The sequence below is a fragment of the Pinus tabuliformis genome, chromosome 3_2, assembly GCF_031772625.1.
Source record: "Pinus tabuliformis cultivar Carrire ecotype Pingquan chromosome 3_2, CPIR1, whole genome shotgun sequence".
Taxonomy (NCBI): Eukaryota; Viridiplantae; Streptophyta; class Pinopsida; order Pinales; family Pinaceae; genus Pinus; species Pinus tabuliformis.
Window position 1 is genome coordinate 265,824,004 of NC_142302.1, and position 17,169 is coordinate 265,841,172.

A 17,169-nucleotide genomic window follows, 5' to 3' on the forward strand; every position below is an offset into this window, starting at 1 on the left:
TCCTCCATTCTTTCTTAAAAATATGAAGACAATAATGATGTGTCTATCTCTCCTCATGGCCTTCACTAAGACTTATGGCTATTAGTCCTTGTCTAGTGCATGACATACGAAGTAAAGAACCATGTCACTCCCTCTTAACTAGGGAGGACCAACACATTCCTATAAAAGGAACATACCCAAGATCCCTCGCAACTAGGGACTTGTTCAACAACAACTCTTTGGTGGATATCATGGTACTATCAGCTGCTAGTAGAGCTCCTCCTTTCGATGTCATGAAATTCGTCTTCTTCATTATGGAGCCTTTGTCTTATAATTATTCTTCGTAGGGCATTGATCATCCATCACTTTCCTTCAATGAAACATAGGATTGAACTAATAGTCATGTCATCATTCTTTTCATCAGAAAGTGATCTTCCAATCCACGTCTAACTTTTCTTCATACAACTACCTCTTCCAAGTCATGTTTCCTTCAAGATCTTCCATCCAACCACATGATTTCTAGTTGTAGGTGATATCTACAACTCTCTTTCGATAGCCCTGTATCAACCCATATAGATGTTGTTCAAAAATAAAAAATGAACATCAAATCAAAGTTACCTTTCGTGATGGCCTTTCATATGATATCTGCTTCATGCAACATAAACATCTTGCACATTCATAAATATATCTCCAAGAATTTCAATGTCAAGGGTCTCTTTTCTTTACAGATTTTATCAAAGAGTTCATATCCTTTCTATGGAGATATCATAGCCAGTTATTTTGTTCATTGGATGTTGATTACTTATCTTATCTTACGTGACCATAGTTGCATCTTTCACATATTCTCCTTCCTTTCTTCACATATTGTTCCCCGGGAACTTCCATGCATAGTTCCTTCATCTTGTCAACTACCTCATATTCCATATGAGGACATATTATGTTGAATTCATTTTATCAATATGTGAACTAGTTCAAGGTATATGCCTTCATGCATCTTTCTAAAGGAAGAGATCCTTCTTTTTCAATCATGCTCATGAGATAGAGAATTTACCCATGCTATCTGCAACTATATGATGACATGACTTAATCTATCAAATACATGCATACATACCTCTTTTCTCCTTTTGGTCATCTAGACCTCCTTTGGCAACTTCCTTTCCTTGCTTGAAAGTACTTAACATGCTGCACTCCTTTGTCATCATACCATCATCCTTCTAAAAAACTATGCCACACAATGTGGAATGTAGACCATCAGTGAGACACTTTCTTCTTCCAAGTAGAGGTGAACCTTCTAATGAAGATTCCAATGGAGGATATTGATTATCCTCATCCTGCAAATTCTCCTTCCTATAGATGATGTATGATGATTTCTTTCTATGCTAGATGACTTTCTTCCAAACATATTACTACTTCGGTATGAGCTACTATTATTATGACTGCTACAACCATGTATACTTTTACTTCAACTATTCTTTCAAGCTTTTATAATGATGTATTTTCTTCAATTGTATGCTTCTAATATGATGCCATCTCCTAATATGATGCATCCTGTCACACTTACAATGCTTCTCATATTGGCAATAATCTCTTAATCATAGTAGAGGTATTTTCACCTTCTACATTTCCTTGCTATGTACCTGAGAGACCTTAATAGTGAAGATATATTCCTTCCTTTTTAGATTTCTTCTCATTGGGTTCTTCTACTTCTTCGGTGATATGGGATTCAATTCTTTCTTTCCTTTTCTTGTTGTCCTTCTTGACTTTCAAACAATCTCACTTGAAATGTCCATGTTCCTAACAACCATAGCATTGGATCTTTGGCATATTGATCCTTTTTTTAGGACCGCACTTTCCTTTTCTTCTAACCATAACAACAAATACTTGAACTTACTCATTTGATCCCACATCACTTTTTGACTTAAATATTGTTTCCTCGATCTTACATAGTGACCAAAGTTCACTGAATGGGGTGGCTTCCTTCTTTCCATAGATGCTTGATACAAAGTTGCCCCATTCCTATGGCAATGCATTAAGCACAATGGTGGTCATCTCTTTGCTGGATATTATTCCCACCAACTCTTGTAGTTGGTCTCTTATTTGTGACACCCTTATAAGATATGAGGCTACACCTTCTTCCTTTGATATCTATATCTTGTATAGCTTGGTTCTCAACGATATCACTTCTCCTGCAGTGCTTACGAAGAATAATTCTACTAGTTAGTTATAGATGTCTTTTGACTTCTCTAATTTTGCCACATAAGGGATGAGGGAATCCTTGATTGATTCTATAAGGATTCTTTGATCCCTTATTTCCCCCTTCATATACTTTTCTAGAGCTTCAACTTCTTCTTTTGGTGGTTCAATAATTGAACCCTTAATATGTCCAATAACTTCCTTTTCTATGAGGATCAAATATGTCCTCTTCTTGCATACAAGGAAATTTGATGACCCAACAAACTTATTGCTCTCCTTGCAAAATGAAGTCATTTTGATAGTAGATTCAATTATAGATATAAGGATACTTACTTGTCAAGTGAAGATGCTCCTTTGATGGTGATATCTTCAACTTGATGCCTTCTTGATTTTGATGATGATGTTTGCTTCCTTGAAGATGACAATGCTTCTTCTAGAGATGTCCTTCTTCAAATATGCTTGAGATGAGATTCTTGATTCAAATATAGGGAGAAAACCTTGATTCCTTTGATGCTTCTTCTTTGATGCAGAGACTTCAAGATGCTTCAATGTGTATACCTTCTTTCTTTGAGTGGAGGTGGGGTCCTTGAGGTCTTCTTCTTGTTGTTTCTTCTTGAAATGGGTAGTCCTTCTTGAGGCTTCTTAGATTGTTCGGCCCTTATGTATCCATCCTTGATGATTCAATGTCCTCTTTGACGTCTTGACCTTTCTTGATACTCCTTTTGACTATCCTTCTTTAAGTTGCCTTTCCTTGTCTTGTCACCTTAGCTTTGATACCATGTTAAGAAATATAGGGCAACTAGATTAGGTGATTTATCTTACATTGATAACTGATTGTGATGTATTTTTACTTAACTTAATTAGTTTATTCTTTCTCTTGATTATATTTAGTGTTCTTATAATAAAAAAACTACTAGATCATAAAGAACAATGAGACAAGAGGACATAATATGTAGGCGATCAGCTAGGGCCAAAACCTCTCCTCTTGAGAAGAAAACCCACAAGAATTTTTCTCTTCTTCTAGAATATTCAAATGACGAATTCCAAGACCTAAGACCCTTGACAAAGGCCCCTCCAAGAGAAAACAACTTTCCAGCAACTCAACTTTCCCAACAACTTTCGAAACCCTAACATAAGAGAGAGAGAGAGATCCAAAATCTCCAACCTTGCTTTTCTTCCTCTTATCTTTGATTTTCATCTTTTCACAGCTTCTTTCTTTAGGAGATTGAACTTGCTTGAGATGTGTCCAAATGAGGTTGAGTTCCTTCTTATATATGGGCTTTCCAGGGGTAGAATTACTTCCTTGAGCCCAACTTGATCATTCATGTAGACCGACTTGCTCGAGGCACCATGACAAGGTCTTGGAGGGTCTTTGACTCTAATTTGACTCAAATAAAATTTTCTTTACAATATGTAACATGCCCAAAAGGGTATTTCATACATGACAATGACTCTTATGACTTGTTCACTCAAAGATAAGCCCTAGGGCCTAGAAGCATTCAATGGGTGCTTGACCTATAAAGTAAATTTCCCTTGAGCATGAAACCCATGCCTCAATAATAACAATAATAAATTTATTTTTCTCATTACATCAAATACATAAAATCATGATTACATATGTCATTATGAAGATTGAACCTAGTTACATATTTGAACACTAACTAGTACATGCACATGTTTGATTTATATATTTATTCATTCAAAAACTTTTAGAGTATGTCCGAGTATTCATAAACACATAGCATCATGTTCATCATGAATACAACCACATATAACACAGTCCAATATGACATCAAAATTCATGAATACACAAAATATCATCCTGAACATGAGAATAACAGTGAGCCTCGCTGCTTAGGCATCATTTACGTTTATCAACACATAAAGTATTGCATCATTCACATATAATGATAGTCAACACTATTCATAAGACAATATACACAAGTAGTTTACACTTATCTATGTGTTTAAAGATGGTTGACAACTAGAGGAGGGACTTCACACCCAAGGCTTAGTCACATACCTAGGAGAAGGAGACATCTGTCCTGGTGGTTTTACAACTACTCAGTAGCAGTAAGCACTGTAGTGGCTCACTCGCTCCTCGAGTAAAAAAACACAGGGCTTCACCCAAGATTTAGATGGCCATTGCTCAGCTCTAGGAGGTTGAACCTACTATATAGGTGGTTTCATAGCTATTATTTCTTAGCAAGAATTGCAGGGGTTTGTAGTCAATTGAACAAGTGGTTTACAACTCTTTCAACAAGCACCACAACGATCAAATTTCCTTGTCAAGTGTTTCATCAACCAACAACAAGCACCAAGTAGTTTAAGCATCTTGAACTTCCATGTGATCATTCAGGCTTAGACCCACTATCCAATAGCCTCAACACAAGAGATGTGAGGAATAACATGCTAGGATTCTAAACAATGGCTCCTAGACATTCCAGTCTAGCTCAGTTTTCCAACTTAGCTCCAACAACACATTGTTCTCTCTCTCTCTCTCTCTGCAAGGCTTCACTCACGTGTGCTTTGTTTTTTAACTTCTCTAATTCTCTACAAGTCATGCCTTTTCGCTAACCTCTCTTTTGTATTTTCCTTCTTCTTCCTGAGTTAGCCATTCCATTGTCTCAATGCCTAAGGAGGGGATAGAGATGGGCGCAATCCCCCACCCATGCTACCCCATTCAATCTTCTTCAATGCCCATCAATGTTGGTTGCTCATCGGTCAGGATGAGGGTAAGGAAATTAAATGTGGTTGTATGGGCTTGCTCTTGACCTACCACAAGCAATCGACAAATATGCCACAAACACCCCAATAGGCACACTACGATCCTCCACTTAGAGCTTTGGATCTACATGTCCCTCCCTTCAGCTAGTCACAAGCTTATTTCTACATAGATTTACATACATCTATAATTTAATAGTTGGACTTACATACATGGTGTGTAATAGGAAATGGGCTATTACAACAACTTCCTATAGTCCACTAGGCTAAGACCGAAGCTAGGACACCAAATCAAGATAAAAAGAAAACTATGTACCATAAACTGTTTGACTGTGTTGAGGACCTTGGACATTATAGTGAACCAACACACCCAGATAATGATGGCACAAGGGGAAGTAGACAAACCACTTCCAAAGGGAAAAATGAAAATACAAACTGAGATTTCAAAGGATCCCTTGTGAATATGAAGCATAGAGCAAGCAACCTTCTTGGGGTTCCACTTGATCTAAAGATAACTAGACTAGACAGACACATTACCATTATATCCACTATAGAAACAATAATATTTCTTACTAGATTGTCTAATAATGGTAACCAATTCCCATTTTCCTTCATATGCCTTCCTTTCCATAACTTAATAAGCCCACCTTGTCCAAGATAAACACCAACCAATAATTCAATTTTGTGTCGTGCCTTGAAGCCAAGCATATAAAAGGAGTATGCTAGTCTTATCAAATTACTCTCTTCTCTGTGAGAATGAGGCTCATGAGTGTGCAGCACACTGATAGTTATTGCCTTGAAGCACACCTTTGGTTTCATAGATGATTGATTAAGGCATGGGTTAAGATTGTGTGGTTCCATTAATCCTAATCACCTCAACTTTTTACTATGTGGCTTCCTTGGAAATCCGAGTTGCATGTTGATTGTTCTTCCTTAGAACTTGATAGAATGTAATCTTTTGAAAGTTTTCAACCTCTTGACGAGCTCAAGCTATAATAGATGTAAGGTCGTAGTCACTTGGTAATGATTTATAGATCATTTGCGTAAAATTGTGCTTGAATCTCCCATAATAATCAACAAGTGAATTCAAGAGTCATAACTACACTCTTAACTTTCTAAAAAAGTATATACTTCTACTCAAATGTTTGAAAGATTACCTAAACCTCACACATACATTGTTTTAATTTCTTCTTCATAATCAACACTAATCCCCACACTCACCACTTCCATATAATATTTGTTGTATTTTAAAAATAATTAACTATTTTCTTTTTAATAATTATACTTTTATAATTATACATATTTGAAAAAACTCTCATTTTAATTATTATATATAACTTAAATAAAAATAAAAATTATTATTATAAACTCTATAAAACAACTTTAACCCCATGAAAATTATAAAGAGAATAAATATACCAAAAAAAATATTTAAAAGAACTCCAAAACAAAGTGAAAATCAAACTTCAAACAAACTTTTTTCCAATTTGGAAATAAATAAAGAGAAATGTCATACACCCTATACCTAGGGAAAAAGGGGACCATTGAAGATGCTTTCCATGTTTCTAGTTAAAAAACAATTTTTAAACCTCAGAAAAAACAATTTTTAAATCTCACAACAAACCAAGAATGTTATACCACCTTAAAACCATAAAACATATTAGAAAATTATGAGAGAATATTTAAATGACTAATAGGTTAAAAAACTAAAAAATTCTTCCAAAGAAAAAGCAACTTAAGAAACTGAATTTGTACACATTAACATCCACAACCACTGTTCATGCAGGAGTAAAACTTAGACCTTCTGAGGAGGGATGGCATGTTGTGATTCTACATAATAGATAATTTTTTTGGATTAAAATTTATTAATTTAAAGGTGTTGTACATAGGCATTCAAATTATTAGTTATTTTGATTTTTAATCAAAATTTTAACATTAATAATTAAATGATTCGAATAAAGAAAAGTTTTATAATTAAAAAAAATAAAATAATAGAATGATTTCAAAATTGATCAAAACCCTAATTTTAACTTCAAACATCATAATTCCTTGTGAATTTAAAACCCAAAAAAAAACAAAATTTCACTTCCCACTCATTTAAATCTACAACTCATAAAGTTCACTTATCCGGGTGGTCATTTATACATACAACTCACTCCTTAAACAAACCTATGTGTATGAATTTTAAATTTAAGAATGCATTAATTTATTTATTAGGGGGTGGAGGCCGAAGGAGCAGAATCCCTAACCCCAATTCATGTTAACTATTTTCCCCTTTAGTCAACCCTAAACCAAAAATAACACAACTTACAAGAAAATTGTAAACCATCGCATCCGTCCATTTAAACATATAACGGACGTCCACGATCCATTTCGCCTAGCCGGAGACCAAAATTAAGATCCCCCGGAAAAAACCACTTTACCGCAAAACGAGTATTACGAAACTCACTTTCCCGGTGACTAGAAATCTACGACATTTCGCCATCACCGTTGCCGGGAACTTTTCCGGGTGTATGGGCGGGCTCGTTAAATTTCCCAAACCTTGAAAGCTATCTTGGAAGAACAAAGCGAAGAACACCTGAAGGAAGGAGAGCAGACCCTCAGCCATACATTGTGTCGGTTCGTGCGTCAAAACATTTGGCCGGTCATCGATCGGCCGACTCCGAGGTTGCTGCAGATCAACGGAGGAGCTCGAGGCCTTCAATTTGAGCCTTTAATTGACTGTTGCCGTTGCAGATTTTCCATTTTTTTTTGTTTTCTGAAGAGGAGGTCGAAGTTGCTGGCACTCAATTGCGCCTTTGCTAGCTGGATTTTAATGCATATATTTATGTCCAGGACTCATTTCATATTCGGCTGAGCTTTCACGTTTTCCAGGTTTGATTTATATATTTCCGAACAAGCGGGAAAATTTTAAAGTCTTAATTGTCTCATATGTGGTTGCTTAGCCAAAGGGATTAGATTTGCGGTGATAGGTTTTGTGTCATGGAGCTAAGATTTCATTTTGCATTTATTATTATTATTTAGACGGATACTTTTTTACGTGCTTGAATTTTTCTGCACTCGTTTGGTTGCATATATGGAGGCGACGAGGGCTTGAAAACTCAAGTTTGGCCTTATTTTGCTTTGTATTTGTCTTCAGGGTTTATTGAACAGGATTCGATCTTTAAGCCGATAAAAGGCTTGAATGTAACAGGGAATTGTCTTCTTGGATTGGCTTTAACGGGAAGCCCGCTATAAGTTCGTTATAAAAGTTTTATTCGAAGCCCTAGATGAGAATTATCAGGTCAGGGCCGCCATCTATGCTGCGAGTTTTGTTAATGCTGTACTAGAACCGAAGCTGAGGCTGGACAGTCAGGCAAAGTGCAGGAGATATACAATTCAAGGTGTGTGTCGGATTCTAGGGCTTGAAGTGTCACAAGCATTGGATATTTGATTGGACCGCAACACGATTAGAATTATAGGTTAGCAGAAGTCTGAAGTTTGGTATTGATTGTTGCAGGAGAATAATAATACGCAGCAGTTGGAAGGAATTTGATACCTTGAAACTTGGATTTTTATTTGCATCATTAATTTATCATTTCCAGGGTGGGCCTTGGAGTGCTGTAGCACTACATTCTTTTTGTTGAGGATTTGTTTCGGGGCTCTGAGTTCTTTTCTCTATGCCTCTCTTCAAGAGGAAACCGTTTCCTCTTGCTGAACCTCCGGAAGACATTAAGCCCAATGAGCAGGTGTTTCAAATTCGATTTACGAAAGAAATCTTCAGGGATTATCAGTATCCTTTATCTTTTTAACTCTGCATTTTTTTGTATTATTACTTATACGATCAAGGATGGTTAGAGTGCGTGCTCCATGTTGACATAGCGTGTGCTTCGAGTCTTAAAACTCCATGTCGTTTTAGTGTGTTCTTCATGTCTTAACTTTTCTTTTATACTGCATTGCAAAATTGTTTAGTAGGCTAGACTGCTTATTGGTGGGATGCTTCCCCTTCAAGAAGAGTATTATTACATTACCTTAATTTTTAAATTAGAGAATATTTGGAACGAATAAATCTTTACCGCCAGAGGGTATGGATATGTAAAGTGTCAGGAAAGACAAATCTAACCTACGAAGAGGCTCTTGTCTCTGAGCGTCGTGCAACAGAGAAGGTTCAGCACTTTCCGAAGGAGTTAATTGGACCAGTTTTGCGTATGGTCCAGTTCAGTGAGTTTCTTGAACATCTTCCAATATCTAATAGCCACAGTGAATTATAAATTGAATTCTAAAGAATATTCATTCTGATAGTTGCTGATTCCTACTAGGCATGCTGGATGTAGCTATTAATTTGTACAATAATTATCCATTGATTTGCCTTGTTCTATACACCTTTCTGTTTAAGAAGAATCTGAGATGAGCAGGGGAATCAATGAAGCAATCACGAATATACAGCCCTAGTTGTTTTATTCTTTCTTTGTTGTTACGGCTTGTATAACAGTCTCCATTTTGACCTAGTCAAAATATTTTTTCTGATTTAGAGAGCATGCAGATGCATATGTTTATGTTAGGAATGTAGCTCACATTCGTGTGCTGCCAATGGAGTTGAGCCTTCACAAATATTTACGCTTCTGCAGTATAAAAATTTGGAGCCTGCTACTAGTTTATGTCATACAGATGCATTTACCTACATTATGCTCATTCTAGTATCATATTAACAGAGCCAAGGCTTGATGAATGTTTGGGTAGCAGTGGCATAAGTTTAGAAACTGCAATTTGTCTACATCCCGCTAATTGGTTATGTTAGCCTCCCAGTCATGAATTCAAGCTTCCAGATAGGTTATCACTGCGTCAATGTATGTGTATCAGGTTTTATTGCTGGCTAGTATCCATTGTGATATTTTCTGCTATTGAAATGCTTGGAAATAAAGTTCACTTGCTAGAACCTAGGCTTTAAGAAGTAAAACCTAAATGAAGAATGTCCCTTGTTAATATATAAACTTTGTAGCTTACTCTTTCATTCACCGGTAATCTTGTGCAGTGTCTAACTTTTAGGTCAAGCCAGCTTTCTGAATTTATGAATTACCTGGGTGGATGCTCTGAAGTGTTTATCTTCCCCATCTAACATATCAAGTTCTTATTGTTTTGCAGAGACACTTAGAGTTAAGGAGCTTGTTAGTAAAATATCAAACAGCATCAAGGACTTTTATCTGGTAGGTGAAGAAGTCACAGGTCGGAAGAAAGATTCAATAATCCCCTGTAAGATTCTGAAGGTCATCCAGGAGATTGATGATGAGGATGGAACCTTTAAGTATGAAGTTGGTTGGCTTGACAAAAACAAGAAAGTGACTGATACATCCATCGAAAATGCGGAAGCTCTGGTTCGAAAGAAGCCTCTTGTTACACAAGATGTCTTAAAGTCCTTTATCAGAGAATCAACTTCGTCCAATACGCCTTGGGTAATTCATGACGAATTGGCACGGAAGTACAGGATCTCCACTGACCCCCCTGAGGATCTCAAGGACAAAATAATTAAGCAGGAGAAACAACACAATCTGCCAAGTGATGTAAACAAAAGCTCTGTAAGTCATTTGGACGTTTGTTTTCCCTTCGTATGATTCTGTTATTCCTCTCCATTGTTTCTTTGTTTATGTAAAGGAGTTAAACTGATGTTGCATAGGCACAAAACGTGGAAAATGGGGATCCAAAAAGCAAAAAGCGTAAAACTAAGGAGACAGAAGAGTTGGAGGAAGCACCTAAACCAAAGAAAAAGAAGGAGAAAGGTATTTGGTTTTCAGTGAGCTTGCTCGCCTTTTGGTATTTGTTGTTCCCTAGAAAATCAACTTGCTTGTATTGTTCTTACGTCCTACCCGAGCCAAGTCTATGTGAATCAAGTATGTCGTTGTTTTGACTTAATATTGCAGTTGAAGAGCAGCCAAAAGTGGAACCTATTAAGTATCCCATAGAGGATTCCTTGGTGCAGCCTGGTCCAGACGATCCTGCTTTTACAGAGCGACCATGTGAAGCAACAGATTTTCTTACACCAATGGATTGTGTAGGAGATATTCTGATGGTCTGGGACTTCTGCACTTCTTTTGGGAAGGCACTTCATCTGTGGCCTTTCTCCCTTGAGGATTTTGAAAAGGCTATCGAGTACACTGAAGGTGATGTGACGCTCTTGGCAGAGACACATTATGCTCTTCTCCGGATTGTTGCAAAAGATTCCAGTGCCTACCAGGATTTAATTCAGAAGAGAAAATCTAAGGTGAAGGCCTTAGGAGGCAGTAAAAGGCTGCTATGCATTTTGATATGTTCTTAAGTAAAATATATTATGTGCTTGACACACTTTTGTGTTTTATTTATATTTAAATTTATTGTGGTTTTTCTTTGAGTGTTTAATTTCTTTTGCCTGTGCCGTATCTTTGACAACTTTGTGCAGCTATCAATACAAAATTGGCAGGACCATCTCTGTTATTTTTTGGAAGCAGAAGAAGTGGGAAAGCTTTTGGGTCATCTGGAAACAATTAAGGGTGGTGTTTACAGCGAGCTATATCCACGTGCAAAGTTAGACATTTTGCATGAGTTAGTTAACAGAGCTATTACTTCTGATGTTATCAGAGGTCAGCTAGATGAATACATTGAAGAATGGCATGCCCTTGCAGCTAGAAAACGTGAGGAGCAAATAGAGGAATCTAGGAGGAAAAAAGAACATCTTAAACAACTAAATGGCCAAGGTAAGGATGATCCAGATGAAAATGCTACTAAAGAAATTGGAGATAATGATGGGGCCATGGAGGCTTCAGATACAGAAGTGCAAAAATGTGCCCCTGGAGAAAATGGATTGGTCTCAGATGATGCTGTAAGGGAAGGTTCAAATGAAAATGGTGTTAAAGATATACCAGAAATTCATTATGAAAATGGGTATGGATGTTTTTGTGTTTCTTTGCTTCTACCATGATTGTGTTGATCACTGAATGAACTGAATGTCTTCTATTTCAACAGCTCATCCGGTGTTCTTTTCCATTCAAGATGGACTGAGTTTTGTGTTGATTTATGTTGTCCAGTGATGGCAATCATTCTCAGACAACATTGAGACAAGCTGCTTTAAAGCAAAAATTGGATGCAAAAGCTGCGGAAGAAAGAGAGAAAGAAATGGCCAGAACCGAAGAACAAAAGAAAATGCAAGAGAAAAGAAAGGCAAAAGCTGAGATAATGAAGGAGCAGAAGCTTCGGGAGCAGAGGGCATTAGAGATGCAGAAGAGAGTAAGTATGGAATCTAAATATATGCTGCGTAAATGCTGAATATGATTTTTTGGCAGTATAGTCCATGTGATCAGTTTGGTTTTTGATAATCTTCTGATGTTTATTTGATAGCAAGAACAACTTGATCGGGAAATAGAAAAACGTTTCATTCGGACAAATTCATTAGGGAGGGATAAGGCTTACAACAGGTATTGGTTTTTCCGTAGAGAGGGGCGAATTTTTGTTGAAAAGCAAGATTCTACTTGGTGGGGCTACTACAGTGCAAAGGAAGAAGTAAGCTTGACTTCTTTGCATTGTCGTTTGATGCTTATGAAATATATTAGGTTTCTATTACATCTTAAAATGTCTTTGAAACATGTGCTTTTTGACCAGCTTGATGCGTTAATTGGCTCCCTGAATCCAAAGGGTGAGAGAGAGAGGGCTTTACAAAGGCAGTTAGAAAAGCATTACTTAAAGATTAGGTGAGCATATTGTAGTTTTCACATGATTATGGAAGGATTTTATTTATTTTGTTGTTAGAAACACTTTTTAACTTGAGCATTATCTGCAGTACTGCAATGCAGAGGAGGTCGAAGGACATTGCACAGAAGTTTGCAATAGAAGAAGCAGCTTTACGGCGTTCCACTCGTGTTCGCTCACAACCAAAGGCAGCAGCTACAGGATTTTTGGCATATGTCAATAAACATAGAGGCTAATGGTCTAGCTCTTGAGGCTGCCTGAATGACATATTTTCCATATTTTGAGAATTGATGCTAGTAGCAAGTTACTGGTCAAAACTCACAGCCAGATATGAAGTGTGGAATCGGATAAGAAGTCAGAGAAGATGGCTTACCATCAAAATTTTGATAAGCTTTTCTGTAAAACGCTTGAAGTTATTTTTGTAAAGTATTCTAAAACTCAAATTTATTCTGCCCAACATCATTCCTAAATTGTGGCCCATTTTGCTGTCTCTGTAAAAGCTACTGTTTAGATTCTGATGATGCAACTAAGAGATTTAGTAATCTTTTGTTGTTTGAAAAGAAATGATAAATCTCTTTAAATGGTGATTAAATCCTCCTCTGGTTAGACAGATTAGAGTTGGTGTAGTGGTTCTGGTTGCACCAACGAGTTGTCATTTCTTTGTGAACTTTTTCAATTTCATTTTAAATCAAGTTATGTTCCTAAATGATGGTACCTCATTCATGACGTGTTTTTCCTTTGGCGGTTTAGGACAGAGGACATGTTAGATGTGTAGCATGTCATGGTGTGGCACAGAGAACTAAAAGATTGCTTGCATTTGATTTTCTAACACGAGTTAAGATAAATTGTGTCCAACAGGTGGGCTTAAGTGGTGAGAGGCTAAGGTCTTTTTTCATGTTAGGAAGGTTTCGGAAATTTTCCCAAACATATGGACCCTTACGAGCTATCCGTTCAACAGTCAAGACTATAGACCAATTTGGCAAGTTCAAGAGAGGATAGGAATGGGCATAGGCATGATGAAAGTTAGGGGGGCACGTTCTGCTGCAAGTGTTTTGGAAGATACTGTACTTTTGAGTTTCTGATTGGTTGAATATAGATGAGAAGTTTGATGAAAAGTTATCTGCAAATTATCCACCAAGAGAACTCTTCAAAATTGTTGTGAATGCTCATTTTTTTCTGTTTAGTTTATTGTTTGTCTCACAAATGAATTCGATATACTTGTAACCCAATAAACAACAGTGTATATTGGTTAGTGTTTCAGATTTTCACCCTTGTTCAGTGGCTATTTTGGGAAGGTTTCGGATTTTTACCCTTCACATATGTACCCTTAACGAGCTCTACCTGTACAGTGGAGGATCTTGTAGGACCTCAAGGCCCCTGTAGGTCAACCTAATGAGCACAAGAGGAACATGATGAAATTCAAAGGGGACACGTGCTATTGCAACTAATGGGAAAATAGGTTACTTTGGGCTGATTGGATGAGAATTTAGATGAAAATTTATCAGTGGGTTGCCCATATAGGAGACTCTTCAAACTTGTTCAGGCTCGTATTTAATGTTCAGTTTATTGCTTATATTTCAAGTTCCACTGATGCCTTCGATATAAAATATAACCCTATTGAGAACTGTTATATTGGTTAGTCTTTCATAGATACAGCATTTGGTCCCTTGATGAATCAAATGCTTATTTTAGCGGTGCTAGTTTGGGCTTAAGTATTGGTATATCATTGGTGCTAGTTTGGCTTGAAGTATTGGTGTAGCATTGAAAAACATTAAGTAGGTTCTTAAGTATATTTGCATAAGCATCACCATCTTGCTTGTATAATTATTATACAGTCACAACATTTGAATGAGCATGGACCTTAATGTAGGTCTCCAACAACTTTGTGATAGAGGTGACCTCGCAACTTCTCTTATTTTGCTTACCACTAGATGACTCCATCTCAGAAGCTTTTGGATGACCTACTTGTATGTGTTTCAGGTTTCTTTGGAATAGCTTCTAGGATGTACCATTGTAACACAAAAACATGTTATAACAAAATTTGCAATTAGCAACTAGTGTCACGATTACATGATGAGTATTTAATTAGTGAACACTTACACTTTTTTCAATAACTTGCATCATTAGTGTAAAGTAAATGGGTTTAATGCAAAAACTCAAGTTCATTAATAAATTTTTGACACATCTACTAATTTGTTGAAATACTATGAAAAACAAGTATTAAAAGAAGCTATAATTTAGGAGTGCTATGATCATCCTTATAAGTAACCATAAAATTGAAAACCTCTTCTTCCAACATGCCTCACCATATATTGAATGTATATGGTGAAATCCACCCATAGCCTAATTGCCTAAGAAATTATAATGGAGTGCCATGGATCAATCCTTTTAAGTAGACCATAAAATCGAAAACCTCTTTTTTCAATATATCTTAATGGTAAATTGAATGTGTACGTAAGTATCCATAACTAATGAGTTAATTATATAGGTTCAGTTTTAGGTTCCAAATATACATCCATGATTATAGGTTCAGTTATAGGTTCCAAATATACATCCATGATTTAGACTTAATGTTTTATCACATAAATGTCTGTACATAAGAAATATTAATATGTTACATTACATGAAAATCCCCATACATAAAACAATTGAGATGAGCATTTTATGTCATAAACATTCACTGAAAAATTATTGTTTAACAAATTGCTTTAAGAAAGTACCAACAACATAAATTGGAAATGAAATCCTTGCATTTTGAAGCTAAGCTTTTATGTCAATTCATGGTTTGTCAATTTCCCTTCATAAGACTTCTATCATCCATTCACATAATGCGATCAACACTCGTATATTTTGCATGATAACATGTAAATCATGAGCTCAACTCTCTTATGACTTTTTGTGTGTCATTTAGGGAACTGTTCAATGTCCCATAATTTTCATAATGTCTGATGCATTCAGCGGAACACATGTATGTTCTGCATTCTCTTTAAGAGCATAAAAAACCAGTGTATGTGAGGAACAATTTTCAAAAATGTTTTGTAGGCCAACGACCTTACATGAAAGGCACAATTCAACGAACTATCATATGATGCATGTTTAAAAATAAATATGAAAATTGTTTAGAGTAAATCAAAATGTGTCAAATACCTCAAAAAGATTCAAAAAGATTCTTTTACTACTAGAGAGAACAAATGCGTGTATTTAAATTTTTTACTGCAATGTAGCTAGAGAGAACAAATACATGTATTTAAATTTTTTACTGCAATATAACTAGAGAGAACAAATGCATGTATTTAAATCTTTTACTGCAATATAACTAGTGAGAACAAATGCATGTATGTCAACAAACAAAAACATCTTAGACATTCTTAACTAAATACATATTGAACTCAGTTCATCATCAGCCATTAACTTTTTCATCTTATACATTCTTAATTAAATACAGAACTCAGTTCATCATCAGCCATTAACTTTTTCATTTTTGTTTGGTTTTCAACTATCTTTTTCCAATTCATTGTTCAAAGTCCTCAAATTCATGTTTCATAATGCATAACTTGGATAATTGAGAATTGTGAGTAACTTTTTCATCTTAGACATTCTTAACTAAATACATATTGAACTCAGTTCATCATCAGCCATTAACTTTTTCATTTTTGTTTGGTTTTCAACCATCTTTTTCCAATTCATTGTTCAAAGTCCTCAAATTCATGTTTCATAATGCATAACTTGGATAATTGAGAATTGTGAGTCTAAGTAACCTATGAATGTGTAAACTTTTCAAAATCCTATGTAGATATAGTGATTATATATCAATATTAATTTGACATGAGATTTTTTCTTATATCAATAAGCAAAGGAGAGATTTTGCATCAATAATTATTTATGTGATATTTTATATATATGATATTTATAATTATTAATGTAAAAATTACTCTTCCAATTTATATTTTGGGATGTTTTTCATAATTATAAGCATGGCTGGAATATTCAATATGAAATTAGCAGATAAAATGGAGTGTATTTTTTTTTGTGGGCTTTTATTTACAAACTTTGTGTTTCTTATATATACAAATTTACAAGACTGCAAAATAAATAATATCATAAAGATGTCCATGGATTGGGTGCTCTGTTAAGGCATTCTTTGATGTAAAGTCACTGGTTCAATTCCCTGCCCAGATTGGGGTGATATATTGGAAATGTTGAAGATGTAGCTTTGCCAACATTACAAAAAAATAATAATATCACAAAGATGTTTATACAAAAGAGGGTGCACTTTAATAGAAAATAATGATTTATAATTCATGTAGGTTTGCAAAGTATAGTTCATTCCAATAATTGTTAAAAGGTATATGGTCACCACATGTAACACATTGACAATGTTTTATGACATTCTCAGGTCACTGATATATAAGAAGAGTGAAGGGACAATAAAAACATATAATCTTTACATTGTTCTTTAGGCCTCTCTATGAACTCTTTCCCAAAAGCTAGATTTAATCCTTGTGAGGCAGCCATATCTATTCCAATATAATAAATACTTCAAATTAATAGAGAATATAGGAATAATGTTTGAACTTGGGG

General features: G+C 35.6%; 1 protein-coding gene across 1 annotated transcript; it reads left to right on the forward strand.

Annotated features, from left to right (window-relative positions):
- The first annotated feature begins 7,447 nt into the window (after positions 1 to 7,447).
- LOC149180679 (DDT domain-containing protein) lies at positions 7,448 to 13,203 on the forward strand. Its single transcript, XM_089416219.1, has 12 exons — positions 7,448 to 7,770; positions 8,036 to 8,279; positions 8,396 to 8,668; positions 8,924 to 9,096; positions 10,018 to 10,448; positions 10,547 to 10,649; positions 10,791 to 11,131; positions 11,306 to 11,787; positions 11,931 to 12,129; positions 12,241 to 12,402; positions 12,502 to 12,590; positions 12,680 to 13,203. The coding sequence occupies exons 3-12, from the start codon at positions 8,556 to 8,558 to the stop codon at positions 12,822 to 12,824; spliced, it is 2,238 nt and encodes a 745-aa protein (XP_089272345.1). The 5' UTR covers positions 7,448 to 7,770; positions 8,036 to 8,279; positions 8,396 to 8,555; the 3' UTR covers positions 12,825 to 13,203.
- Positions 13,204 to 17,169: the final 3,966 nt, after the last annotated feature.

What these genes read in the sequence shown, in the direction of transcription:
- LOC149180679 (XM_089416219.1), top strand. Translation starts at nt 8,556, where the DNA reads ATGCCTCTCTTCAAGAGGAAACCGTTTCCTCTTGCTGAACCTCCGGAA. An exon ending in GAAATCTTCAGGGATTATCA is followed by an intron (nt 8,669 to 8,923) that starts GTATCCTTTATC and finishes TTTTTAAATTAG; the next exon opens with AGAATATTTGGAACGAATAA. An exon ending in ACTACAGTGCAAAGGAAGAA is followed by an intron (nt 12,403 to 12,501) that starts GTAAGCTTGACT and finishes CTTTTTGACCAG; the next exon opens with CTTGATGCGTTAATTGGCTC.